This window comes from Mustela nigripes, chromosome 5 (assembly GCF_022355385.1).
Source record: "Mustela nigripes isolate SB6536 chromosome 5, MUSNIG.SB6536, whole genome shotgun sequence".
NCBI lineage: Eukaryota > Metazoa > Chordata > Mammalia > Carnivora > Mustelidae > Mustela > Mustela nigripes.
The window spans coordinates 85350013-85376635 of record NC_081561.1 but is presented as its reverse complement, the minus strand read 5'-3'; the positions used below and the strand labels follow the sequence as shown (position 1 = coordinate 85376635).

The following is a 26623-nucleotide window of genomic DNA, read 5'->3' as shown; positions in this document are numbered from 1 at the left end:
GCGAGCAGCTGCGAGGAGCGGCGAGACTGCAGCGGCGAGGCCGACGCTGGGACTAAGCCGCCGCGGCGCGCTCTGGCGAGAAACGAGGCCAGGAGAGGAGGAGGAGGAGGAAATAGAGCAGATGAAGGGGAGCTGCCGCCGAGGAGGGAGGCGGGTCCTTTCGGCTGCTGCTGTTCCGGGACGCAGCCCGGGGAGCCTGCCCGCCCGAGAGGTGCTGGCCAGGTAGCTGCCAACCCAGCGGGCACCCTCCCGGTCCCCTCCTAGCGCCCGGCACGGAAGACTCCGGGGCCGTGCTCCGGTGGTCAGGGCGCACCGCACCCCGAGCGCGGCGCCCTTGAGCTGCACGGCGGCGCACGTTTGCGAGGCGACTTGTCTGCGGGCCAAGAGAAGGAAGAGCTGTCCCTTCCCGCGCAACCTGGCGTCCCCACCCCTTGTACTCTACACCCTGCCTCGGACAAGCGGCGCGGCCACGGAGGCGCAGAGGAGGGGTGAGCCGCCGCCGGGCAGCGGCGTCCCTTCGGGGGAGAGGGCGCCTGACAGGAGGCGGCGGCGCGGCGCAGAGGGCGCGACGCGCGATGGCAGCTGCTTAGCCCGGCGCGCGCGGAGCAGCCCGGAGCTGTGGCTGGCCAGACGGTGCGGCTGGGCGGGGGACGTCGCCGCAGCCCGGCCGGGAGAGATGAGCGCCGAAGCGGGCGAGGGCATCACTTTCTCGGTGCCACCCTTCGCCGAGGGTGGAAGCTGCCGGAGGGGAGGAGCGGCGGTGGCAGTCGAGGACGAAGAGAGCCAGCTACCGCCGCCGGGCAGCTTCTGGAACGTAGAGACTGCCGCCGCCCCTGGCACCGGTTGTCCCGCCGCCACCTCTGGGAGCAGCGCCACCCGGTGCCGGGGCAACTCTAGTAGCGGAGGCGGCCGACGGACCACGGTGGCATATGTTATCAACGAAGCGAGCCAGGGGCAGCTGGTGGTGGCCGAGAGCGAGGCCCTGCAGAGCCTGCGGGAGGCGTGTGAGACGGTGGGCGCCACCCTGGAGACCCTGCATTTTGGTAAACTGGACTTTGGAGAAACCACCGTGCTGGACCGTTTTTACAATGCAGGTGCGTGTGCAACCCCTTCCCCATCCTCCACGGTCAGGGGCCACGTTTTCCCTGGACGCCGCAGGGGGGGCAGATGTTTTTCTAGGCAGCAAGCGTGCTTCCTACTTCTTTACTTCTTGCCCCCACCTTAGGGGCAGCGAGCGGCGCTGCGTGGCTCCTGGCGCTCGCTGCTCCTGGGAAAGAGTGGGTGCTGGTGCAAGATCCTATGTGTATTTGTGCTAGACCGACTGACTCACCCACACCCACCGGCCCGCGCTGGAGCCATGGGTCTGTGTGGTCCTCATAAAGAACTTTTCAGATGAGCAGTGCGAGATAGTGCCCCAATCAGCCTTTGTCCATTTGGTGTCTTGGTTTCTCTTCTGTTAGGTTTGGCGCATATTTTCCTTCTATATATACCTGTGACTGTGTTAGATGACGCTCTCATTTTTTTCTCCGTGTAGTTTTGGGAGTACCAGAACCACGCAGCCGGTCCCTGGCGGAGTAGATCTATATGAATTTGCATGCTATGTCGTGATCTTACTTGAACATGTTTAGTGGCTTGGATGTCCCAGTCTTACCGTTTTGAACCTCCACCTAATTACTTATGAAAGCAATAACCTTGTCGCTTGCACTAGACTTAGGTGGTATCTTTGTAAGGATTTTGGTGGGAGAACCAGGGTCTGTTTTTTATTGCCCTGTATACCATCATGGGCTGGAAAGTACATAATTTAGCATTATTTAAAATGCTACTGGCTATTTTAATAACTAAGATTGGTTTGGCTATTTAAAGTGATTGCTAGCATAATCCATAAAAAATGTATCTTTTCATCCTATCACAGATTCCAGAAAGTGTCATTGCAGTTCCAGTGACTGATGCAATTAGTTCTCTGTTCGCCAATGTCAGGAATAGTAACATGCTATTGAAATTAACATTTGGTATCCTGTACAACCAAATATGAAAATATATACATATTTTTGTAAGTGTGGGTGGAAATTTTGATTTAATGGTGGTTTTAGACAATTAGGTTCTTGCATTTGTGATCACATAAAAGGTTTTATATTCCAGTCTTGCTTTCAGTTCTGATTTTCTTCATTCTCTTCAAAACACCTGAAGTAGGCTTATGTCAGCTTTGGAATTCAGCCAAAGTTGAATATTTTAAGACCAAGAAGAACTTCATGTTAAGGAAGCCAGACTAAATAAACTAGGGCTTTCTGGCTGCTGGTATTTTTTACAGTCTCGGTCTTCATAACTGAACATGACTATGATGTAGCCTAGTTTTTTGTGTGGCTTGCTATAAAAATTGCATAAACGTAACTTTTCTAAAAATTATAGTGCTCTTATTTTTGGATTGTGATTTGGAAGAAGCTTCAAAGGACTGAAAGATATGTAAGGAAAACACCCAAGCAAATACTGAGCCTATTTTTATTGCTCTGATAGATTCCATATCTTTTATAGGACTCTGTAAAAAACGTCTTAAACTCTAAGCTAATTTGAAAGAAAGTTTCCTAACAAGGCTCACTTACTGTTTATTCTCCAAATAACTATCTCTGGGAAAGGGAGAGAGGAAGAAGACAGGCAACTGACATTTTAACGGTATCTTTAACCCCCAAAACAAGCCCGTGGAGGAAGTGCTTAACTATTCTTAGATGAGAAAACCAAGGGCTCCATAACTGACCTGGACTTATAGGTAGTAACTGGTCAGTACAGGGTTTATCTTCAGGTGGCTGACCGTAAAAGGTCATCTTTGCCCCTGCCGCCTGCATTCAGCTGGGTTGATTTATTCTGAGTTGAGGGAAGCAATCTATCTTGGAGTCATGTGATGGAGAACTGGCAGGGACCTCGGGAGCCATGGAGGTGCAATGTGGAAGAGTGGGGAGGACACTCTGGGAAGACCTGCGTTTCTCAGCCAGCTCTGTCCTATCTGCTGCCTCATTCAACTCGGGGAAGACCCCAGTTTAACCGCTGCTTGTGCGTGCGATGTGAACTTGGAGCCTTGTCATTCAACATAAAGGTGTGACTGAGTGAAGATGGTATCAGTTTTGTCGAAATCCTCTGTTTTTCCCCACCAAGGGTTGATGAGTTTGATGGTAGTATAACTTTTTTTTCTGATTTCTGAGAGAGCGCTTGCTCCTCCTCCACCAGGGATGGATTTTTCTGGGAAGGGCCAGATGGTAAATATTTTAGACTTTGCAGGAGATCCCTCTCACAGCTCATCAGCTCTGTGGTTGTTGCGACAGCAGTCACAACAGTCCCTAAACAAGTGACTGTGGCTGTATTCCAGTAAAACTTTATTAATGGGCACTGAAATTTGCATTTCAAATTCTTCCGAATATTTTTCTACCATTTAAAAATGTACAAGACTATTTGCAAGGGACATAAAACTGGCCCTGTGAGATTTTTGGCCCCTGGTCCATGCTATCTTTTGTTCTACTTTCATTCCCTCCACGGGAAAGTTGAAATCACTGTGATATACTGGGAAGAACATTGTCCTGCAAGTTAGATCTGAGTTTCCATCCTGGCTCTGCTCTGAACCACGTCATTGTGAGCAAAATCCTTCATCTCCTCCAAAGGCCTATAAACTTGACCAGGAGCCGAAGTGGAGGGGGAAATGGAGTTAATTTCTAAGCCTCCCTCCTTTAATTCTGTGCATTTGCAAAGGGAGGGCAGCATGGTATCCTGGGACAGAGCATCAGAACAAGAGTGTCATGGTCTGCATTCTGGTTTTTGGTTCTTGTCTAATTTGGAGCAAGTCATTTTTAAAAATCTCAGGAAAGAGGGAAAGCTTGGGATAATTGGTTTGTGAAATTTTCTCCAGCTCACAAATTCTGTACTTTGAAATTACATGAATACAAAATGAATTATTTCCATCCCCAGAGGTGAATGAGGTGCTTTTTTATTTCATGTTCTTGGCCCCTCAAGCAGTTCAGGGTTAGTGGGTAGGGCACGTACAAAGCCTGGTTGTGTGGTGCAGCCTCTGTGAAGGTCCACACAGAACGCCTGCATTCCCAGGAAACAAATTCTAGAATCAGACTGGGGGTAGGGCAGGTTCAGAGGTGACAGCTGAACCGGGGAGGACAGGTGAGCAAGGACTACTTGAAATAGCTTGGTTTATGGAGTGGACAAGGACTTGTTCATTGGTTCCATTTTTAAAAGCTTCCCCTATATTTCCTGGAGCCTTTCTAAAGAACAGACTGCAGTTCAAGGTTTCCCTATTTGATTATTGTTTAACTGTAATCTAGTTTGTTCTTCGACTACACTTGTCATTCTCTCTTTCATTTCTGTTCTGAGGGGAAACTAATGTTCTATCAAAGCTTTTGTGAAAATTCATCGTGTTTACGTGTGTAAGACTGTCACTCTGAGATGGCAAATGGCAAGCTAACAATGTGCCTTCCCAGCCCCCTGCATGGTAGGCAGGAGATTTCTATAAAAGCAGAGATATCAGTGATAATAGATGTTAGTGATACAGAGCTATTCTATTCAGTCAGACAGATCCAACTGTAGCATCTTTAAAAAAAAAAAACAACAGATCTTTTTTTAATGAATATCAGTTCTGTGATGTTTAGCTAGAGTAGACTTTATTGCCCCCCCCCCCCACTTTGCTTATAAGGAAACTGAACCATAAAGTGATTATATTCATTCATTCAGGTGAAATGACTTAAGGTAGTAGCCTTGGGTCCATGTGGTCCTTTTCTTTTCTTTTGTTTTCTTTTCTTCAAAAGCATACTTTTCTTCAGAAGCAGTATTATAGATGATGGTGTGAATCTGAGACTAGCCTGTGAGAAGCCTTGTTAACTCTGGGTACTTGAAGTACAGGGCCCACTCACCACTTTTAAACATTCAGGAAAGTTGTGTTTCCAAGACCAAAAACTGGGGCTTTGAACACAGCTCTCCTTATGTTCGAATCTATAACTTCTGCTTTCATCCAGTTTCTGATAATATTGGGCCAGATGTTACCTCAGCATCACTTTGGGTGGATGAGGATGACAGGAGGTGATGTGGTAAGGTAAGGGACACAGGAAGGATAGGAAAGGCTGCATGGGGAGGAGGGAGGCTGGGCAGGGGAGAAGAAGGATGCTTGGTGGTGCTCAGTGCTGGTACATGGTGATGCCCAGTGCTCAGTACTTGATGATGTTCAGTGCTCGGTGCTTGGTGACTGGACCTGGAGGAAGCGGTGCCAGCTGGGGATCCATTCATGCTTTCACCTCTTTTCAGCTTCTTCTCCTCTTGACTTTCTATTTATGGCCCTCCACTTCCTGTTGATGTAAGAGCCAGGGACATCGCTCTGCTCAAGGCCACTCTTCGTCCTCAGTGGGCACAAGATTAGATGGGCTGTCTGCTCCCCCCCACCCCCTACCCAGCCATTACATGCACCAGGGTCTTTCTCCTCACCAGGCTCCTTGCAGATTGCAGCCTAGTCCTCAGCCTTTCCCTCTGTAGCAACAGTGGGTAATAGGAAGGAAACACACGCTGGTTGAAATGGTAAGAATTTAGCTTTTATCCTCTTATCTCTATTATCTTCCTGCTTGATTTGGGCTTGGAATGAAAGTCACCCATGTAGGCCTTGTCACTGGAGAGTTTTCTGAACTTTCTGATGGCATCTAAACTTTCTTTTGTTCCACTGGCTCCCAGCATAGCTCCTTGGGACTTCCAATCTTAATTGATAAAAAGCAAAACAAACGCAACCTTTGTCTCCTGTCTATCTCAGACTGACATGTTCTTGAAAGTCTTCAGCCCATTTCTTCATTTTTCTACCTTTAAATCCAGGGAGGCTTTTGCGTATATATATATATGTATAGTCTAATATACTTTGAGGGAGAGGGTGAAGTCTGTATTTCTTAAATAGTGGTTCCTATGCACAAGTTAAAAAACAATTGGAAGATTGACATATGTTTGTCAATCTTTCATTTTTCCAAGTAAGCCTACTGAATAGAAGAAAGAGAGAACTCAACAACCAGCCATCTACTGCCATGAGCTTTTAAAAAGAAAAGCCATTTCGGGTGCCTAGGTAGCTCAGTCAATTGAGCGTCTGCCTTCAGCTTGGGTCATGATCTCAGGGTCCTGGGTTCAAGCCCCACGTTGGACTCCCTGCTCACGGGGATCCTGCTTCTCCCTTTCCTCCCCGCTTATGCTCTTTCTTGCTATCTCCCTCTGTCTCTCTCAAATAAAGAAAAGAAAAGAAAAGCCATTTTTACATTCAGTTAGGGAAGACATAAGCTTAAAGAGTCGCTCTTCACATGCAGTAAATGTACAAGAAGACTCGGTATTACTCTTTTATCCCCCATTTTACTAAAGGTTGAGTGAAACCTTATGTCACCAATCAACAGAGCAGTGAAGCAGTGTGTTGAGAACCTCTGATGTAAACCATCTTGTAGTCCCATCATATCTTTCATCGCTGCTTCCTTAACAAAATTATCCAAAGAGTAAACAGAGACAAACTTACACAGAAAACTCTGGTAAGGATGGTATTTAAAAACATCCCAGTGGTGTCCCACACATGGTTATTCTCCCGGGTTTTAACTTTTTGCTGGCACACCGTTGGGGGCAATTGCCACTTATCCCCTGTGAACACAGAGCATTGGGCTTGGCTTCCTCTTGGGTTTTGTTTTTTGTTTTTGTTGTTGTTGTCGTTTTTGGATAACTGGCCAATCGAAGCAAAATTATAATGTTCCAAAAAGAGCTTTATTAGAAACTTGAAAAATAGTAAAACTAAAAAGAAAATTCCAAAGCATACAAATGCGTTTGTTCTTAGAGCACCCACTTCTTACCCCAAATCGTCAACTACAGATCGTCATGACTGCCCCTGCTTTCCAGATTCTCAGGATCCTGATTTCTTTCCTCAACTTGGTCACCTCTGGTCAGCTTGAGACATCCATCAGTTGGTAGTTGGAGTGGGTTCTACCTCCTGGTGAAGCCTAATTATAAGTGCACAGTTGTGGCCTTGGCTCACCCATGGCCTTGGTTGGTGCCAGCCTTCTGGGAGTTTTCTGGTATAGCTCAGTTCCCCTCTGGTGGCTACAGGGACTGTCCCCTGCTTCCTGTTTCAGAGGCCTTGTTAGAGGCCTGTTCAGTTCCTCTTTCTGATTGCAGGATAAAATTGGTTCACAGCTTCTTTGTGGAGCAATGGGGGATTGACAAGTGCAAAGCCCAATGAATACACAGATCTCCACCAATAGGCATCAACTGTTTCTGCCTTCCACGTCATTGCCCCTAGTGGTCTTCTAAAATACCACCCTCCTCTGTGTGGGGCAAGATGAAAGTTGAGAATGTGGTAAATGAGTGGTGTGGGCAGTGTTGTAGGAACCCACCACTCTGGATTGCAGGGAGAAACCCAGAACCCACAGCCTTGAGAAGGTCTTAAAAACAGCCTCACCCTCCCATAGTTTGAATATAGGTAAATGGGGACACTGACTATAGTTAAGAAAGATACCATTATTTTCAGGGAGCCAAATTAAATTAGCCAACTTTATGGTGGCATATAAAACAAAAAAAAGGAAAGCAAAACAAAATTATAAAAATTTTTAAAAATCCACTGGTGATTCTAATACATTGGTTTCCTTAGCTGCTTTAATATATTAGCTTTTCTCTCTGGCTGGAGATATTGATTAAAGAAACTAATCCAAATCTGTGCCAGATCATTGGAAAAGGAGGAAGGGTATGAGAGAAGGCTGATTTTTAAGGTCTTACCTAATCCAAAAATTTTAAAAAGTGAGTACTTATATCTTGTTTTATTTTATAGTGTTCCCCCCCAAAAGAAAACAAAAACTCAGAGACTCATAAACCAGGCTATGTCTTGGTAATTTTCTTAGGGGAGATAGAAAGGAGGAGAGAACATTTAAATGTTAACAGCATCTCCTACTGAAATCCCAGCCGAGGAGATCTGTGTAACTTAAATGCCACAGGTTGCAAAAGGAACAGTAAACATTCCATTACAAGCAAATATTTTCTATTATAGTAGGTAATCAACAATGGGGAGAGCAGTTGCCTTTCGTAAATGATTCAAACAGGAAGGAAGTTATATTCCTTTGTATCGCAAGTCTCTTAAAATGGTTGTGACCAATTACATCAGTATTCTCTACCACTTTTAGTGGCTTCTAAGAATTCTTAAGAAACATGGGGAAGGACTACCCTAGGGAATGTCCGTGAACTTCAAGCCATGTGTTCATTGACTCTGAGTCATGTCAAACCAATTATTTGCCTAAGCCAAAGAATTCATTCTCCTTAAAAAAATCTTGGTTACCCCTATTTCTTATGAAAAAAATCATCCCAGGAGAAGGAGTCAACGGAGACTATTGGGTGTCAAGTACCTCTTCATGTCACATTTAATTTTTCTAATATGTTGATTGTGACAGCTATCAACTTGTAACCCAGGCAGCCAGCACAAGCACTATGATTCCTAACACACAGGGCCCATGCGTTCATAACTTCATATTTTCCACTTCATAGTTTGGCTATGTTGGGGTGCAGGTGATTTTATTTGGCTAGATCAGAATGATAATATAAACATATGTTGTCCTGTGCAATGTCATCCTCTTTTGATCATCTTATCAGCTCTATAGAATAAATCAATGTGTCCAAGTAAGTACCTGGATTTTGCAGTTGAGGAAATGCCTCCTTGGAGAAGGTGTGTCATTTGGTTAGAACAAATCACATGGTGGAGTAGGAGTCAAAGTCGGGTCTTCTGACTTCCAAATCGGGGCGGTTCCTGCAGTGAAGGGCATTTCCAAGCACATTTGCTCTTGAAAAGGATCTGTGCTAACCTCTTGGTCCATGGTGGTAGGATTATTATGAAGAAGAGGCATGGGAGTAAGACGTAACTCCTGGACTCTTCTTGCTCACAAATTTCAGTGACTTCTTTTTTTTTTTAAATATTTTATTTATTTACTTGTCAGAGAGAAGGAGAGAGAGAGAGAGAGAGCACACAGGCAGGAAGGGAGGCAGGCAGAGGCAGAGAGAGAAGCAGGCTTTCTGCCGAGCAAGGAGCCCATGCGGGACTCGATCCCAGGACCCTGGGATCATGACCTGAGCCAAAGGCAGTGGCTTAGCCCACTGAGCCACCCAGGCGTCCCAAATTTCAGTGACTTCTTATTAATAATCTGGTAAAAATAACCCATCAGAAGGCTGGGACCATCCACTGGGCTTCCTCCAGGTAAATGTTAGGCTATTTTCTGGACATGGTTCATCAGAGGGACTTGCCAAGTGTAAACCAAAACAAGCCTTTCTCTAGAAGGAACACAAGAGCTGGGTTAACAACGTATTCTTGGGGACTGTTTCTTTCCTTAGGTCCCTGAGAAATTTGCCTTCCTGTGCCTGAGTCACTTTCCTCTAATGTTAGAGTAGATATTCTCAGTAATTCAATTCCATGAGCATTTATCATTTGCCCTTAATGTGCCTCTTACTCTGATGGATGCGCTGAAGAATCATGGAACGGAAGTAGGTGTGCATCTGCAGGGGAATGGAATTATTACATGTGTTTGTTTTCATGGGAAAAAGTGATGCTGAGGAAGAAGTAGGAGGAGCTACCTGTACTCCCTTTTCTTCCCGCCCAGCTAGTTCTTTCTAAAAATCCTCTGTACCTTGTTATCTGGCTTTTCATTTGTATCTTTTACAATAAATGTGTAATAGTAAAAAAAAGTTACTTCTAAAAATGAAGCAATGAAACAGTTCAGTCATGAAGAAAGTATATATTTTATGACACTCATTCATTCACTACCTAGATACAGTAGCTGTTGAACATTTTGACATTTGTTTCACTTCTCCATCCCTTTTAGAGAAATTAATTGGTCTGGACAAAACTAAAAGTCCCTTTGTGCCACCTCAGTTTCCCTTTCTGGGAAAAATGCTTCCTTTACCAGAAGTGCTAAATTATAATTTTCCAAAAATCCAAAATCATGGCTTTCTGCAAATATATGTCCAATATTTAATTAACTCATTATTTAATAAGAAAACCAGTAAGATACTAGAATCAGTTAAAGGAAAATTTGAAGAGCAGATATTATCTACACATACGGGCAGGAATGCAGAAATGAATTTGCTGGTAGATATGAAACTGACTAATGTTCCTTAAGGCAAATCTGTGAGTGTAAATGTTGGAGTGATCTTCATTATGGAATGGAAATGAGTTGTATCTCTACCGAACAATAATCACTTGTGTTGCTGGAGACAAGAATTATTTGCATTACTGTCGGTTCTTCACAACTTAATGTTTATCTCAATAGCCTTGTGAAATGGACTCATGCCTAGCAGGACAAATCAGGGGCACATCCTTTAAAAAACTCAGGTAGTTCCCAGAGGAATGCACTGCCCAAAGCCAGCCCTCCACTGAAATGATACCCAGTATTCTCTTTTACCCATTTCCAAGTCTTCGACAACTTCTCTTCACAGAAGGCTGGTCATTCTCAGCAGGCTGTATGCCCGTGGTTTCCTCAGGTACTCTTGATTTAGAGGGGCCTCTGTTTTCTTTTCTGAGCTGCTCTGCCCTCTGAAGCAGTGCGTGCCCTGAGAAGGTCCCAGAATCCCCCTGTTTAAGCCAGGGCTCCTGATCATAGTTGTTTCAAGTCAGGAAACACGTAAAAATTGGATATTAAGGTATCAGTCACCTAAGTTTGGGATGTGATAAGTAGTCCAAACCCTGTGGCCAGAACCGTCAGAAATATACCCGCATGATGCCTGCAGTGTCTACAAATCTGGTTTCCTTCTTCTATTAGGAAATCATCATCATTACTCATGGGAACTTCAGTAATCCAGGCTGCTCCAAGTAGGTTTAGTTTTTGGAGGACAGAAAGTCCTTGCAATATTTTAGAGGACTGGCAAATGGCTGTAAAATTCCACATGCCAAATTTCTTACTCTGTTCTGTAATTTAAGGTGTCATACCCAAATGGGCCTCATGCCTTACCATGCCCTGAGTGCTGTGCCAGTCGCTACATTCCTGATCATTTCCAATCTCTATACCAGCCTAATGAGGCAAATAGCATATGGGGATCAGTTTTATATATGGAGAAGTTGAGACCCTGCAAGGATTATCAACTTTCCCCGTGTCACATACCACTGAGGGGCAGAGCCAAGTTTTGAACCCAAGATTGATTCCAGAGTCTGTTCATTTATAACTATGCTCTCCTGTCCCTCCGAAACAAACTATTTGAAAACATTTAAATTATTATTAATCCCATAATTATAGTCTTCTCATCAGTAATCATTTGTCGACTACTTAAAATCTACAAGATTTCTTTCTAAGGTCTACACAAAATTAGGTTAAAAAAGTACAATCTCTGCCTTCTATGATCTTACAGCTTACCCACTGAGTTCAACAATGTAATAAATAATTATTGGGAGGCCACCAGATGCACAGCGGTGCTCTAAGTAGCAAATAAGTGAAAAATCCAAGGGGACCTTTTTGAAGACTTTATAATGTGGGTGATTTCATTGAACACTACACAGGAGAACAATGTTTATTACTACTATAATATGTGTGGGAATGCATTGAAAATAAAAATCTTACGCAGTTGTAAACTGAATTAGACTCCCTACTTTATTTTTATATGAAATTAGTATCATACTGAAAATTATTTAAGTAAATTCCCAGATTTTATTAAACAACTTTAAGATCTTTTGTAGCTATTGATAAAATCTCATTAATTTGAATTACAAGGGAATATTAGAATTCTTTAAGTAAAAGAATTTTTTTACACTGACTTTTATGGAAGCAAGTAGACTTATCGCCTGAGACTCAGAGCCTTTTTTCTTGCATGCTGTTTTTCTAGTCATAGAATTTGATCTGTATTTTAATTTTCCTTGTAATTGTCTCTTCATTTTGTGAAAAAAATATAGGCTGTTCTACATAACTGAAATACCCCCAAAACATAATTCTAATATACATACGAATGACTAAGTTTGAAATCTGGGCTACCTTTAGAAGTTCTAAACAATATTTTTGAATTAATACTTTACATAACATCTCTAATTATTTGCGAGTCACATTCATACAGTTGATATATGTTAGTTCTACCAAGACAAGAGTTCCTAGATTTTTAAGAATTGGGTCTTGGGAATCTAGCTTTCGTTGATTGAGTGAAAATTTAGCTATTCAGGACTGGACAGTAGGATTTTAGTTCTTCAAAGGGAACTTCTGGAAAGTTTCCCAGATAAACTGGCCAAGTGCTTACTGTTTATATACAATCAGAATCAAGAAAAGTTTGTAGACAATCAGTAGAGGTAGGGAGTCTAGCTTTAATTCTTTATGTATATGTATGCACTTATTATTAGTTGGAAAGCATGATTGGGGTACAAGTTGCTTGGCTTGACCCAGTGAAATCAGAGAACAATGTGGTAGCTTACACAGGAGTTATAAGAATAGTTGGCTTGGCCTTCCTTGCCAAGCAACTTAGTGCTGCCAGTATTTTATGTGCTTAAAGTATACTTGGCAGTTTGTTAAATCTGAAATAAAATTGGAAAGGAAATGCTAGCTTAGACTTTTAACAAAATGTTAGGCTCTTCTTCTCCTTTATGAAATCAGTAGTGTAGAAAATTCATTTAATCGTTGAATATGACATATGAGTGGGTTACCTGAGGACTGATACTGCTGTGTTTATTAGAATGTCAACCAGGAAATCTGCATTGTTTCTAAAGTCTGAAATTAAGGGTTGTCAGCATTGCAAAATCTTTGCATTCATTTATGCTTTTAACTTAACATTTAATTTCCAGGAATATTTTGTTAGTGTTTACTAGTCCACTTAACATGTATTCAAATGAGTGGCACAGTGCTAAGTGTTAATTTTGATTAGTTTGTGTCACACTAAAGTGACAAAAACTCATACTTACCATAAACATAGTATATTGACAATGTTCACTTTTTAGGATTCTGTGTAAGAAATGAGTTAGATGCAAAGATACATTAGTTAAGAAGACAAATTGCAGGAGCATTTAAAAACTGATAACATATAAATATTCATCAGGGTTTATTAAGGACAGGGCTAGGGAATGGGTTTATGGGAAGTTTTAAAGTTCAGGCAGAATCCTTCTGCTCTTGACTCTTTTGTTGAAGGCAACATTAAGGGAAGAAAAATGCAGACAACTCCCAATAAGAATTTTAGGTGACTGAGCTTAAGTAACCTTCGTGGGTTTTATAACTACATTTATAATGATCATTACCTCTGGCTCATTGTGCCATTTATGAAATATTTGAAAAGGTAAAACCTTGTGTCCTAAGAGTGGCACTTTTCTACTTCAGCCAAATCTCTTACACACTTAGAACTAAGATAAAGATATTGCTCTATGTACCTGGTTTGCCTCCAGCATTGACCCATGTTTTCACTGTTGGGTGAGATGTAAGCAAGCAGTGGGAAAGCACAGCCTCACACTTTCCAAAGCTGCATGGAACTCAGGACTCTGCATTTAGTCAGATATTAGTAAAGAAGCAGGTTTCATCTCGTTGACTGTGTAGTGAAAATTCTTTTTGATAGGGATGCCTGGGTGGCTCAGTTGGTTGGACGACTGCCTTTGGCCCAGGTCATGATCCCAGAGTCCCAGGATCGAGTCCCACATCAGACTCCCAGCTCCATGGGGAATCTGCTTCTCCCTCTGAGCTTCTCCTTGCTCATGCTCTCTCTCACTGTCTCTCTCTCAAATAAATAAATAAAAATCTTAAAAAAAATTCTTTTTGATGGATAATCTTTTGATTATCCAGTCTTATAACTCATGTGCATGACATATTTCTATGCATTTTTGGAGAAGGCCAAGAAGGGCCAGATGCCATTCTCAAGTGGTACCAGAAGCAAGAGAGCGGTTGCCTCTGTGTTGTGACACTGGGAATTTTGAAGCAAAATTGTGCTGTGATATTTATGTTTTCATGCCTTGATTTTTCCCAAGATCACTGCTATGTAATAGATGTGGGCTTTCCTCTAAAAAATATAATTAGGTATATTGGAATAGCTTTGCAGAGGAAGATATATGAGGCAGATATATGAGGCAACTCTTATTTTTCTATCTTCAAATTTCACTTTTTTTATTTGTTTGTTTGTTCTCCTTAGTTTATTTCTCAGGGGAGTAAGAACATGTTACCCAAACAGACGGCTATGCCAGAGGATAAGCCACACTTAATTTGAGAAGATTTTCTGAGCGCATTAAAGGAGAAAAAGGCTATGATTGGAGAATCCAAGGCCCTAATCTGCTTTCAGTTTTCAGTTACCTGATCTAAATGCTGGAAGCTCAATTTAAAATCTGGACTGGCTTAGAAGCTTCTGATGACTTTATGGCGAGTCTATGAGATTTACCTTTTCAAGACTTTAGCCTTTAGCAATAGAAGGAAGTATTGCTCAAATTTAAGGCCAAAATGTATACCTGATTACCAGTTACCAGGGAAATTCCTTCATCCAGTATATTGCTTGGTTATTGATGAGTTTAATAAGCTTAACATTCTTATTCATTTAAGCTAAGAATAATCATGGAACTATTACCCTTTTATTTGTTATTCTTCCTTTAAGATCTGCATAATTTTTTATTGCATATGTGTCAATAGCACCTATTCTCTCCTAAAATAATCTCTTAAAAGGTATTAAATAAACCTCGATTTGCTTTCAGATGCAGTATTCAATGCATACTTGGTTCTTTGGGGGATATTAAAAAAAGGGTATTACTCCATAAATCTTGCATTTTTTGTGAAATAACTAAGATGGAGCAACTGAAAAAGTCAAGTCCAGTGTTGTAGGATAATAAGAAATCCTTCATTTGAAAGGTCTGATGTCGTAGAAGCAGTTCCAGGATATTTAGGGGATTGTTAAAATGTAATTCCACATCTCTTTTCCCTGTCTGTCTTGTTTATCCTGTATCTCTAGTACCTAATAATGTACTTGGTACGTAATAGGCACTTAATACATATTGACGGGTTGAACTAAGGAATATTGTACTTTCCCCTCCAGTGTTTACTAATTGGTTTTGCTGTCTGTCTTTCCTACTTAAGTGTGAGTTAAGCTCCTAAATGGCAGGGATCACCTTTTATAGCTCTTGACATCCCCTAGGTCTTTGTGTCTGTGCTTGACCTGTAGATGTGTTCTTGATCACACTGAATGCTGCTATAGAATAGAATTCAATGATATCAACCCTTCCCTTGGGGAGCTCACAGTCTAGTGCAGGAGACCCGCCTATAACCATAGAGTAGGTTGTGCTGATTGTGATACTGGAGGTTTATACGATGTGCTTGGAGAGCACAGATGACAGATTCTTCTCTGGGAGGAAGGGAGTGTGGAAGAGGTGGGCTAAAGCTTTGGACAAGAGGTGACATTTGAATCAGGTCTGAAGGGTAACGTGAAACCACTTATTATGTGCCAGGCATTTTAAATTACAGGACTAAGTGAGCCTTCCCTTAAGAAAGAGGTAGAATAAAAAAGAGAGCCTATTATGGAACAAAAAAAAAAACCCACCAGCATTAAAGATGGGCAGAAGCATCGACTAGTAAAAAAGAGAAATGGTCAGGAGGTTGGGCAACAGATTGGGTAGAGTTCTGAGAGAGAGAGAGAGAAAAGGAGAGTGAGCTCCCTGAAGGTGGCCTAAAGAAGGCCTTCAGGTCAGTAAAGCAAACTGTTTCAGAGAAATAACTGAGGTGGTTAGAAGGCCCCTGATGACTTTTGGCAGAGTAGTTTCAAGAAAGCAGGAGCTAGCAGCTGTCAGGATAGCGTCTGCTGTTATGTGCAGGAGGCACATAATGAAGAGTACTATGTGAAGAAATGCGTTGGTCAGAAAAGTGGAAAGAGAAGGCAGTCCTGCTCCCGGAAGTCACCTGGCCCGGTCCTGCTGTACATATCTGTGCCTCAGGGATAGGCTGCCATGAGGAAGCCTTTGTGTTCTCAGGTATTATCGCTTCTGTGGGAACATGAAATACAAATTCCAAACCCCTTTGTTCCAGAAAGAACTTTCGGAGCATTGCCTTTTTGTAAAGGTCCTTGTTTTCTTCCTAGTTGGAATTAGCTTTTCCTTATTCTGTGACTTAGACCAGTTTGAAATCACAGCGATAACACTTGCATGAGGGGTTCTTCACTGGTTGAACTCCGTTTACAGAAGTGTAGGACTTGTCCAGGAAGTGCAGGTGTTCCCTAAGCCAGTGGCTAGGTCAGGCTAGGGAAGTGTCTCATTCGTCTGTCCCCAGGGGCCGGATTGCTTGGGCTTTTGAAACTAAAGAATAAGAACTGGGACCAACAAGGCTTTTATAGTTTTGTCAGCCACTTGAAACACTTCATTGCTTATAACACTGGCCACTTAGGAGTTCAAATGATTCCTTTTTTAAAGAAGACGTTTTTGCTGAGTGCCATCTCACTTTGTAAACTTCCAGTGAAAACACTTGTAAAAACAAACAAACAAACAAAGAAAAAAACCTCTTGGTTCCTTTTTAGGCTTTCCTCACCTTGGGTTCCAAACCTCTCCCTAGAGGAGGACTGCTCTGAGTAGGTCACTAGAACAAACCTTGTGTTCTGAAGTTACTCTCACTACCGTATGTGTGCTTCCATTTGTACTCATTGTCTGTCCAAAGAAGCTCCCTCCTCCTCCTCAAAAAAGTCAGATTATCTGAGTAGTTACTGTTGTTTTACTGGCTTCGTTTGGAACCACCTCCCTTGGTCCTTATCTTTTATATGTCCTGCACACAGAGGAGCTGATATTCCTGATGACACCCCCCCCCCCCTTTCAGAGGGAATCTGAAGTGCCACACTTAACCAAAATGGGAGAGGGAAGGGACATATTGGCCTAGAAGACTTTTGTATATTCAAGGATGACTTTGAGGACTGAGGTCTCCCCACCCCCTTTTTTTTATAACAGGAGACTATTACTTAGCCAAACCTCCAATAACATATCTTGAAAATCAGTTCTTGGAGTGAAACTTGAATTTTCTAAAAGAGCATTTCCAGAGAAAACCTATTTTTAAATATTGAGTTGTTGAGATAGTACAGAATCTTTTTGATCATAGTAATAATAAGGGTAAATATATTAATAAAAAGATTAGGGTACATGGGTTAATTGTATGGTTTTCTAGCAACCAGCCAACTAGGTTTCTTTCCTTTGTTCATGTGGAATGAACAGAAATACCCTCTTCTGGTGTCAGATGTCTCCTGAGTTTGTGTTTTTAGCCCAGGCCCTACTCCACTCCCTGCAAAGCTGTAGGCTTAGCCATCTGATTACACACCTGCCATCACACAAGTACCTCCAACTCGTTTCCCTAGAGAAACTGGTCTCCTCGCCTTGAACATCTCATTACATGGCTCTCAGTTTTCAAAACCCCAAAGCTGCTCTAGATTCCTTTCAAATAATCAGAAATTGTGTATATATTAGGAATTAGGGTTGTATGGTAACAGATGGTAGCAACATTTGTGGGGAGCATAGCATAACTTGGAGAAAAGTTGATTCACCATGTTCTGCACCTGAAACTAATGTAACAATGTGTGTCAACTATATTCAAATAAAAAAATTAACGAAAATTTTTCCAAATGTATAACCTAATTTCCTTAATTTGAGGCTTATTATAGCATTTTAATTCTTTACCCAAATCTTTTTATAAGTTAAAATTGATCATTTACAAATTGGGATCTTGCATTTAAATGCAGATTCTCACTCCATACATAGATCTGAGAATTATTCTTTTTGATTTAGAAAGTTTAATAGATTTTTCTTCTTCTACATTTGATTCTTTCATCCGTCTTGAATTTATTTTGTTTTATGATGTAGGAGAAGTAATGTATCTGTATTCCAGTGTACTGTGATTGGTGAAAGGAAATAACATGTAAGCTACATGAAATTGACAACTGTAACATTTCTTTAAGTATCATTTAATATTTGTTCATGGCATGTTCTGAACTACATCAGTTTTTTTTTTTTTTTTAAGATTTCTTTACTGGAGACAGAGAGATAGCATGCAGGGTGTGGGGGCAGACAGAGAGGGAGAAGGAGAATCTCAAGCAGACTTGTGCTGAGCTTGGAGCATGGGGCGCCTGTCTTGTTGGTACTCCATCTCTGGACCCTGAGACCATTACGGGAGCCGATATCAAGAGTTGGACCTTTGACAGACTGAGCCACCCAGGTGCCCCTACCTCAGTTATTTTTATAAATGATCTTCTCCCTCACTCTTAACAAGAATTCTACCAAAGATAATTTAACCCTTTACACTTTGCTCAGAGTTGCTGTTACAAACATCAGTTGTTGTACTGAACTGCTAAGCGGTAATAAAATTCCGTGAGAGGGGCTGAGCTTATTTTTTTTTCTTTCTCTCTCTTTTTTAAGATTTTATTTATTTATTTGACAGACAGAGATCACAAGTAGGCAGAGAGGCAGGCAGAGAGAGAGAGAGAGGAGGAAGCAGGCTCCCTGCTGAGCAGAGAGCCCGATGCGGTGCTTGATTCCAGGACCCTGAGATCATGTCCTGAGCCGAAGGCAGTGGCTTAACCCACTGAGCCACCCAGGCGCCCCCTTTTTTTTTTTCTTTTTAAAAATATTTATTTATTTATTTGCCAGAGAGCAAGAGGAAGAGAGAGCATAAGCAGGGGGTACTGTAGGGAGAGGGAGAAGCAGGCTCTGGGTGGAGCAAGGAGCCCCAATGTAGGACTCAGTCCCGGGACTCTGGGATCAAGGCAGATGCTTAACCAACTGAGCACCCAGGTCCCCTTGAGCTGCTGCTTTTACTAATGTGGCAAGCCCATTTCTTGTCGGGGGTGGGAGGAGGTGCAGAGGTAGCCCCACATGGCCTCCCCTTCCCTTGAAGAAAGAGGCGAGCTTAGTAACAGCCATTTGGTTACTTTTGTTAGTGCAGAGCAACTATATGCTTGGAAGCTCCTTATGTGTGTAGTAGCTCCATACACCAAACCTTCCTTCCCCCTCCTTCTCTCCCCGGTCCCTCCCTCCCTTCCTCCCTTCTTCCTTCAGTGAACGTTGGTTGGATCTACATCCTGAGCCACACATTGGGGATAGAAAGGCTGTGACATGAGCTAAGCCCACAGAATAGTCAGGTGTTCATCTTCCCCTTGCATCATCTCCTCACTATTTGTTTTTCTCTTTACTCTTACCCCATCCCACTTCTGGGTACTTTTTTCTATTTTTTTTTTTTTTACATCACTTCTTCAAATTGAGAGATAACTCACATATCGTAAAATTTACTCTCTTAAAGTGTATTAATTCAGTGTTTTTAGTAGATCTACCAACTAAGCAACCATCACCAATATTTAATTCCAGAACATTTTCAACAACCTCACATATAAACTCTCTACCCATTAGTAGTCACTCCCCACATTCTCTGTCGTAGCAATTACTGTTCTGCTTTCTCTCTGAGTTTGCCTATGCTAGATATTTCATAGAAGAAGAATCATACAATACGTGGTATTTTGTGACTGGCTTCTTTCACTTGGCATAATGTTTTCAAATGACATTCATGTTGTAACAAGTGTCAGTCCTTCCTTTTATCTGGCTGAATACTATGTCATTCTATAGGTATATGACACATTTGGTTTACCCATTTATCAATTGACAGACATTTGGATTATTTCTGCTTTGGGGCTATTCTGAATAAAGCTATAATATACATGTTTTGGGGGTAGATACATATTTTCTATTCTCTTGATTTTATATCTAGGAGTGAAGTTGCTGATTCACATGGTATCTCTGCTTACCTTTTGAAGAACCATTAATCCATTTTCTGAAGTGTATGTGCCATGTTCTGGTACCACCAATAATGTACGAGGGCTCTATTTATCCACATCCTTACTAATGTTTGTTATTGTCTTTTTGATTCTAGATATCCTAGTGGGAATTAAGTGGTATGTCATTGTGGTTTTCGTTTTCCTTTCCCCAATGACTAATGATATCGAGCGTCTTTTCATGGACTTACCGGCCATTTGTATGACTTCTTTGGAGAGCTATGTATTAAGATCTTTTGCCCATTAAAAAAATTTCTTTTATTGTTGAGTTGTAATCATTTTTTACATATTGTACATATTCCACATGTAAGTCCCATATTAGACATGTGATTTGTAAATATTCCTTTTATTTAGTGGGTTTTTTTTTTTTTCATTTTCCTTGCTAGTTTGCTAGTGTCCTTTGAAATGCAAACAGTTTTAATTCTGATAAAATTCACCTTATGTTTTCTTTGGCTGCTTATACTTTTGATGTCTTATATAAGAAACCACTGCCCGATGGTGAGGTCATGAAGATTTTCACCCATGCTCTCTTCTAAGAATTTTATAGTTTTCACTCTTGAATATAGGACATGGATCCATGTTTAGTTTATTTTTATGTATCAGGTGAGGCAGGGGTCCATCTTCAGTTCTTTTGCATGGGGATGTGCAGTTGTCTCAGCACCATTTGTTGAAAAGACTGTTTCTTCTTTTACTCCTGAATTCTCTTCGGCACCCTTGTCAAAAATCAATTGACTACAAGTGTATGAGTTTATTTCTCAACTCTGTTCCATTGATCTACATATATTTATCCTTGTGCCAGAACCACATAGTCTTGATTACTTCAACTTCGTATTACGTTTTGGAAAGGAAGTAAAGGAAACATGAGACCTCTAACTTTGTTCTTTTTAAAGACTGCTTTGGCTGTTTTGTTTACCTTGTATTTCTGTATGAATTGTAGGCTTATAATTTCTGCAAAAAAGATGGTTGGGTCTTCTTATTTTTAACTGTCCCTCATACTCTTTTCTTTCTCATTAATTTTTTGCTTCTATTTCTTTTGCATTTCTTGGCTTTCATGACAACTGGCCTCGACTTTTGCTTCTTATTTTTTTGGCTGTGGAACTGCTCAGTGAACCATGACTACAGAGTTTCCAGGTTTGGGACATTTATTGTCATTTATCACACTTAGAAATGGGTAGGCTTCACTTCCTCCTTCCGTCCTGCCCTTCTCCCCTCCCTTTCTTCCTTCATTCCAGTGGGTTTGATACTTACCAGAATTATCAATGTTAGCAGAGTCTGACTTAAGAATTAATAAGAATCACTGCTTTGTCTGCTTATTACCTATAATTTAAGTGTTTAAATATGAAAAGTCAAAATGTTTCTTGAAGGGTTATTATGGTGATAAACTTGTCCCTTGTGATTTGGTTTCTTATACAAAGCATAGAAAATCTGGGGCTCCTGGGTGGCTCAGTGGCTTAAGCCTCTGCCTTCAGCTCTGTTCATGAGCTCAGGGTCCTGGGATCCCCCGCATCAGGCTCTCTGCTCAGCAGGAGGTCTGCTTCCCCCTCTCTCTCTGCCTGCCTCTCTGCTTACTTGTGATCTCTTTCTCTCTCTCTCTCTGGCAAATAAATAAATAAATAAAATCTTTTAAAAAAATAGAAAATCTGATTTTTATAAGAAAAAAAATTTACTAGAAAGTTAATTTGCCTGTGGCATACTTAGCTATTGAAGCTCTTTCTGAAAGTAGGCCCAGTCTGTAAATATTTCCAGGCAAGAGTAGTTTAGCATTCTGTATTTTGCAGGTTCAGCATCTCAGTGTTAAGATAGTAGATGAGGAAATGGAGTTTATTATAGATTTAAATTTTCTGGCATGGTCTTGATTTGCTTTGAAATCTCAGAAATGTTACCTTTCCTTGGGTCATCCCATTGACTTGCTCTTTCTTTTATAGATATTTCAGTGACTCTGTCCCCAAGCACAAATTCTGACCTGTCCAGTTTTGTTGAATCAGATCTCCTAAAACCTCCTGCCCTAAAACCCAGTTGTTGGCTGCCATGTCTGGTAATGAAGGAAACCAATCCAAAGCCCCCAGATAACTCACCAGTCTGTCCCTTACCACAGGTGAGTTGAAGGAAAGCAGGTTTGAAAGGGCACAGCAGTGACCCACTTGGCGATGAGAGCCTCAGTGCTCAGCTATTTTTGCTTTTAAATTGTGAAGTGATCCCAGAGGTCCTCCTTATGGGCTGCTTTTTGCCAAGTGATGACTTGGCCTTGTTCTGAAAGGTAAACCAGCACTTTGACTCAGAAACCTATCTCGCACAACAGTGGGTATGGATTTGCAGTGAGGTGATCCTGCGGCCAGTCTCCGACGGCCCTCACTCCCCAGTGTGGGGAGCTGGGGGTAGAAGCTGCCTTGGGTCCTGGCCTCACCTGCAGCTTCCATGGTTTGTTTGCTGCTGGCCCAGACAGATTCTTGTCCACCTCATGACTGGGGGTATAACCAGGATAGCTCTGCGGGGAAGGGACTATTCTTGGCATATGGAGAATCTGACTGTGTTCACCTTGGGGATTTATATCTCCACTGATCAGAGAACCAGAAAAAACAAAATCATGTCTTCTTAGGGAAGGGAGGGAAGCCATGTGATGCGATGATCAAAACACGGACGGTGGCTCCGACAGACCTCTCTGTTCGAGTCTTGGCCCTTGCCACTTCCTGAATCTGTGCTCTTCTTTGGCCATCATTTTCCCAAGTCAAAAACAGCAAAGCAGCCTCTGCTTTCTGGGCCTGTTCAGGGGGTTAAATGGCGTGGTGCACCTAAGGAGCTTTGCATGGTGCCTGGCAGGTCAGAGACTGTTGGAATACAAAGGACTGTGGAGGCTCTTTAATCCAGCACTTTATCTGATGCATCAGTCTATCAGGAGGCACTTATGTGCTTTTGTTATGTTGCCAAATGGCAACATACATTTGATTTTTGAAGGGGGGAATCAAATGATGAATTCTGGGGAAAAAAAAAAAAAAGAAGCTTGACTTTTTCGTTAAGAGACCATTTCAGAACCTCCCCACTGCCTGGCTATTTGGTGGCAGGATGATAGAACCCCTCGAGCCTAGAAGCAGGTGCATGGCGAGAGTGGGCCCCACCGAGACAGATTTGCAGAGAGCTGACCCCAAAGAGTGCACATGGCTCTGCTCCTGAGCGGAGCTGTGGAGGGAAGCTCACGTGCTTCAGAGTTGGGAGGCTCCTTTGTGTTTCAGTCCTGCCTCACCCAGCCTCTCTGCAGCGGGAAATCCTGTATTTTACCACAGGTGGGTTTTTTTTTCTTTTTTTAAGATTTTTATTTATTTATTTGACAGACATCACAAGTGGGCAGAGAGGCAGGTAGAGAGAGAGGGGGCAGCAGGCTCCCTACTGAGCAGAGAGCCCAATGCAGGGCTTGATCCCAGAACCCTGAGACCATGACCTGAGCTGAAGGCAGAGGCTTAACCCACTGAGCCACCCTAGGTGCCCCATATTTTACCACAGTTTTGAGGATTCAAGGAGAAAAAGAAATCTGAAAGGAGCAGGCACACAGTCGGTGCTCAGCCTACATACATTTATTCATCGTATTGACTTCCTATTTTGAGAGGTCCGTGTTTCATTTCCCTGCTGCTGCTTAACTAACTCTATAAAACCCAGGAGCTTGAAACAACAACCTGTTACTATCTCTTACAGCTCAGGGGGTTGACTAGATCCAGCTGGGGGGTTCTTTCATTTCATAAGAAGTTGGTAGGATCTGCAGTTATCCAGGCTCTGGACCTGTTTGGAATGTCCCGGAAGGTTCATTCCCATCAGCAGATGCTGGTGTGGGCGATGTGTGGGAGCCTCAGTTCTCCTCCTGTGGCCTCTCCACATGGCCAGGTTGGATTTCTCAGTTTGCATTCTGAGGGAAAATTTCTATGCGTAAGTGTTCCAGGAAGACTGAAGGGAAAGCTCTCAGTTCTCATGGGTTTGCTTTCAAAATCCTCAGAATAATATGTTTGCACCATTCAACTGGTCAAAGCAGTCCCAGTGCCAACTTAAGACTCCAGGGGAGGTAGGGAATTCAGTGGGGGAAGAAGTAGGCAAGTGCCTACAGAGGGGTAGGAATACAAGTCAGAAGCTCTGTGCCTGCTTCACTCCCATGTCGTAGCTAAGTCATGGAGAGAAACTGAGGCCTGGACCCTGAAGAGAGTCCTTTGATTTTGAGAAAGAAAGAATTAAAACTCAAACCTGCAAGTATGTAAATAGATTCAGCGAGAGTACACTTTACATGGAAAAAAGTTTTTCCTCTCTAAATTTTCCATTTCCACAGATAAGGCTGGTAGAAATTTACTGTCAAAATGCTGTCCTGACACTTTCTGCTGCCTATCAGAAGAACATCAGCTTGAAAACTGACCTGCTTCCCCACACACTGGGACCCATGGGGATTAGATGGTTAAACAGAGGACAGCTTAACGTTTGCTTGAAGTGGAGAAGAAAATGAAAAATTTTGTGAAAATTTTGTTTAGACTTCTAAGACTTCATCTTCACTGGCTAGTTATGCAAGGAAGTGGAGATTATGACCTTTTTAAAAGCTATACAAATTAGCATGCATCTAAGACTCACTACTCCATCTCAGCCTTGGGAATGGACAAGATTTTTGACATTTTTTACCCCCTCCAGCTATGTCGAGAGTGAAACAGTACAGGAATAGGTAGGTCTGCAGAGAAGCCCAGGCAGGAGCAATGGCATTTAGCCACGAGACCTCAGGAGGTTGGGAGGGGGAGGGGGGCAGTGGCCTCTCCCAAGGCCAAGTGAAAATAGGAGCATGTGGTTCATGGGTTGGTTTAATCTGCAGGCAACCTGCCTATCCCTAGAGGGGTTTGCAGCCAGTGTTCAAATTTCCAGAAAGATAAAGATAGAATACAGGATGTACTTTCTCTTGTACAATTCCCTTGTCCCACCCCCCTCCCCCACTTTAATTCTACTTGACTTTAGAAACTCTAATGGGAAGTTTAGTCTTCTTTTTGTATTTTTCCTAATCTAAGCCCTCCTTGCATCTTACCCACATATACTCTGTGTCTTATTTCTGGTACTGTCTGTGGACGGCTGAACCCATGAGGAATGTGAGCCAGCCTCTCTCCCTAAACTTTGCCCAGAGAACACCTGAGAGTCATGTGCAAACATCGGCAGACAGTTCTTGGCTGGGCATCCCATCAAATGTACTGTTTATCTTTGGAAAAAGTATTGGTTCTTCTACTTGGCAAACAAAAAGTTTCCAGCTTTAAATGCATAAAGTCAGGAGCTCTGTTGATCTGTTTGCTTATGCCCATATCCATTCCCTTCTCCATTGACTGCTCTGTTTCTTTCTTCTAACTCCCTGGTTGCACCGTCAGGATAGGTTTTTCTTTCCTATTTTTGTCCCTTGCTGCAAACTGACACATTGTTGTCTACTAACATTGGAAACAAAAAGTATTTGTGTGACTATCTTTAAGCCTCATGGATTTTAAATTTAAAGAGCCATAAGTTAATTTTCAAATTCTTTTGTTTCCTTTTCTAACATTTTATTGGGCAATGAAGACATCCTATTAATCTTTAGGTTTGGGCTGGATTGTTGTGGACTGAGTCAGTCTTTCTGCAAAGCATGCATTGTATCTGCCTTTGCTCTCCAGAGGGCCATTTGGTGCCTCACCTCTCTCACCTCCTTTTCCATATCTTCTTTGTGCTGAATAGTTGCTACAAAATGACTTTTTAATCAGTATAGTTTTCCAGGATTTCTGACCAACTCAAGGAGGAAACTCAACTTGTTAGCACAGCATGCGAAGTCACTCTCCACAAGCCCTATGTTTGGACCCAGATCCCTGTTTCGCCAATAAACTCAGCCCAGGGATCTCACCATTCTTGCGTGTAGATGTCATTCTACTTTTATTTTCCCATTTTCCCCTTGTAAGTTCTATAGTTTTACTGTGATGAGAGTTGCAGGACCCAAGGATTTGGGAAAATGAACTGATAGAATGTTCTAAGCTCCTTCCCCCTTCCTGCCTGGAATTCTCTTCTCACATTTCCTAGGGAATTCCTTTGCATCTTCTAGGTCAGCTCTGTGTACCTTCTCTTCTCAAAGAGTCCCCACGCAGGCATCTAGTTGTTCCCTGTTCTGTCTCCCCATAGTGCCAGCTGCTCGCTTCTGCATTTTTATGATTGACTCCCTGTAAGGTGGTGAGTATTTTTAGTTTGATTAAGGTCTGGTTTTCTTTCATTTTTGTGTCCCTAGTGCTCACATATAATAAATGTTCAATAAGTGTTTCTTGAATAAATAAATTAATAAATAATGCCATTCTTTAAATTCATTGAACATGTGGGTATTGACGATCATTTTCATAAGCAAAACTTCATGCCAGAGCTTCATGCAGAAAATTTTTTGCCTTTTATTCTAGTCGTTGCTCCTGGTTAAAAAGAAAAGCTAATCCATATGTAAAGTGACACGTGCCATGAAATTTGGTGTAAGATTTACTAATCTTGGGTGCCTGGGTGGCTCAGTAGGTTAAGGCCTCTGCTTTTGGCTCAGGTCATGATCTCAGAGTCCTGGGATGGTGCCCTGCTTCCCACTCTCTCTGCCTGCCTCTCTGCTACTTGTTATCTCTCTCTGTCAAATAAATAAATAAAATCTTAAAAAAAAAAAAAAAGATTTACTAGCCTTAACTACCTTTAAGTCTTTTATTATTTTGGGGGGGAAAAATAGTCTGGTAACAATCATATATATGATTGGCTGCTGACTATGCTTTGCTGTTTCGGTGTAAGTTTGCATGTTTGTGTCATCATATAGCAATTGAAGTACCCTGATGGCTGAGCTTTTATTAAAAATACTGTCTCGGGACACCTGGGTGGCTCAGTTGGTTGGACGACTGCCTTCGGCTCAGGT

The 26623-nt window shown here is 42.2% G+C and overlaps 1 protein-coding gene across 1 annotated transcript in view; it reads left to right on the top strand.

The window, feature by feature from the left end:
* Nucleotides 1-234: 234 nt before the first annotated feature.
* Nucleotides 235-26623, top strand: part of MAP3K5 (mitogen-activated protein kinase kinase kinase 5) — a 199958-nt gene continuing 173569 nt past the window's right edge. Inside the window, exon 1 of the mRNA XM_059400786.1 lies at nt 235-1094. Coding sequence (XP_059256769.1) covers nt 677-1094 — 418 coding nt within the window. The 5' untranslated portion in view covers nt 235-676. The remainder of the gene's footprint in view (nt 1095-26623) is intronic.